The 1677-nt window shown below is 31.5% G+C and overlaps 1 protein-coding gene across 1 annotated transcript; it reads left to right on the top strand.

Annotated features, from left to right (window-relative positions):
- LOC107282307 (olfactory receptor 2AP1-like) lies at positions 1-927 on the top strand. Its single transcript, XM_015810079.1, has one exon. The coding sequence runs from the start codon at positions 1-3 to the stop codon at positions 925-927; it is 927 nt and encodes a 308-aa protein (XP_015665565.1).
- Positions 928-1677: the final 750 nt, after the last annotated feature.

Genomic DNA, 1677 nt, shown 5'->3' with positions numbered 1-1677 from the left:
ATGAATATCACAGAATTTATCATTTTGGGATTTGGAAACTTTGGACAATGGAAATCTTTCCTCTTTTTCATTTTTCTCACAGTTTACATTACAGCCATGGCTGGGAATATTCTCATTGTGACTTTATTTGCAGTTGATCATCATCTTCATACACCCATGTACTTCTTCCTGGGAAATTTGTCATGCCTAGAGGCTTGCTACATCTCAAATATTGTACCCAAAATGATGGCTGGCTTATTGACTGATGAAAACACAATTTCTTTCAGAAATTGCTTTGTACAATTTTTCTTCTTTAGCTACCTCATGGCGACTGAATGTTATCTCCTATCTGCAATGTCATACGATCGATATTTAGCAATATGCAAACCTTTGCATTATACAACACATATGACTACTCGAATCTGTATTCAGCTAGCAGCTTCTTCATGGATAAGTAGCCTTATAGCTGGTTTCATACTCTTGAGTGTAATGTTGCAGCTTATATTCTGTGGTCCAAATGAAATTGATCATTATTTTTGTGATACATATCCAATTATGAAGCTTTCTTGTAGTGATACTACTTTCGTGGAACTTATAAGTTTTATCCTTGCTTTTGTTTTTACTTTGCCACCTTTTCTCCTCACCTTGACTTCCTATATATACATTATATCTACTATCTTGAAAATACCTTCTGCTATTGGGAGGAAAAAGGCTTTTTCTACTTGCTCATCTCATCTGATAGTGGTTTCTCTGTTTTATGGAGCCATCATGATTGTGTATATGTTACCAAAGGGTAAAATAATTAATGATGTCAACAAATTTTTTTCTTTGTTGTACACAGTTTTAACCCCTATTGTGAATCCTTTCATATACAGCCTGAGAAATAATGAAGTAAAAGATGCCATAAAGAGGGTAGCAAGAAAGCTTATATCCCCCAAAATTCACTAAGGACAGCTATGGTGATTAATAAAATGGGACAATTGGGAAATGATGAAAAATCATGTTATACCATTGGTATATGTATTTATTATACTCTGTACATGCAGTACACAGAGAAACTTTTTACTATTTGTTTTTGGTTCAGTTTATATCACATATTTCTTCCAGTGCTTCAAGGGAGTTTGAAAACTAAAATAATTTTTAAAAAACCCTCCAAAATGAAGGAAAGCCCCAACCAACAATTTCAGTCATATAATAAAATGAAGTGCTAAGCAATATTTTCAATAGTGTTAGTCCTTGAAATGATTTTGCCTTACTTTTATAATATACAGATTCTATAAATAAATATAACTATGCTTTGCTTTTACACATTTATTGAAATCAATGCACTATGCTTATGTTTATTGTCATCTACACACACACACACATACAAAAAAAACCCCTTCATAGTCAGATTAGCTGTTGCCTGAGGATTGTCTACAAAAATATCAGTTGTGATATTTCATATTGGTTTTGCACTATATATTTTTTTAAAAAATAGTCTTGAATTCAATACTTAGTTACATAATAAATAAAAAATAAAATATATATCCATCTTCAAAATATTATAGTTTCACATGACATTTTAACAGGATTTTGAAACTAAACACATGAGCTTTAAAGATTTTCTTTAGCTTCTCTTTAGTGGGAAGTTCTTAGCAGCTCAATCTCAAATCAGATGAAATCAAGTTACTTCAAATCAATTTTGAGGTTGTTAAT

This window comes from Protobothrops mucrosquamatus, unplaced genomic scaffold, assembly GCF_001527695.2.
Source record: "Protobothrops mucrosquamatus isolate PMUCROS unplaced genomic scaffold, P.Mucros_1.0 scaffold7, whole genome shotgun sequence".
In the NCBI taxonomy this organism is placed as follows: Eukaryota; Metazoa; Chordata; class Lepidosauria; order Squamata; family Viperidae; genus Protobothrops; species Protobothrops mucrosquamatus.
Note: the sequence above shows the minus strand (reverse complement) of the source record. Positions and strands in the feature narration are given on the sequence as shown.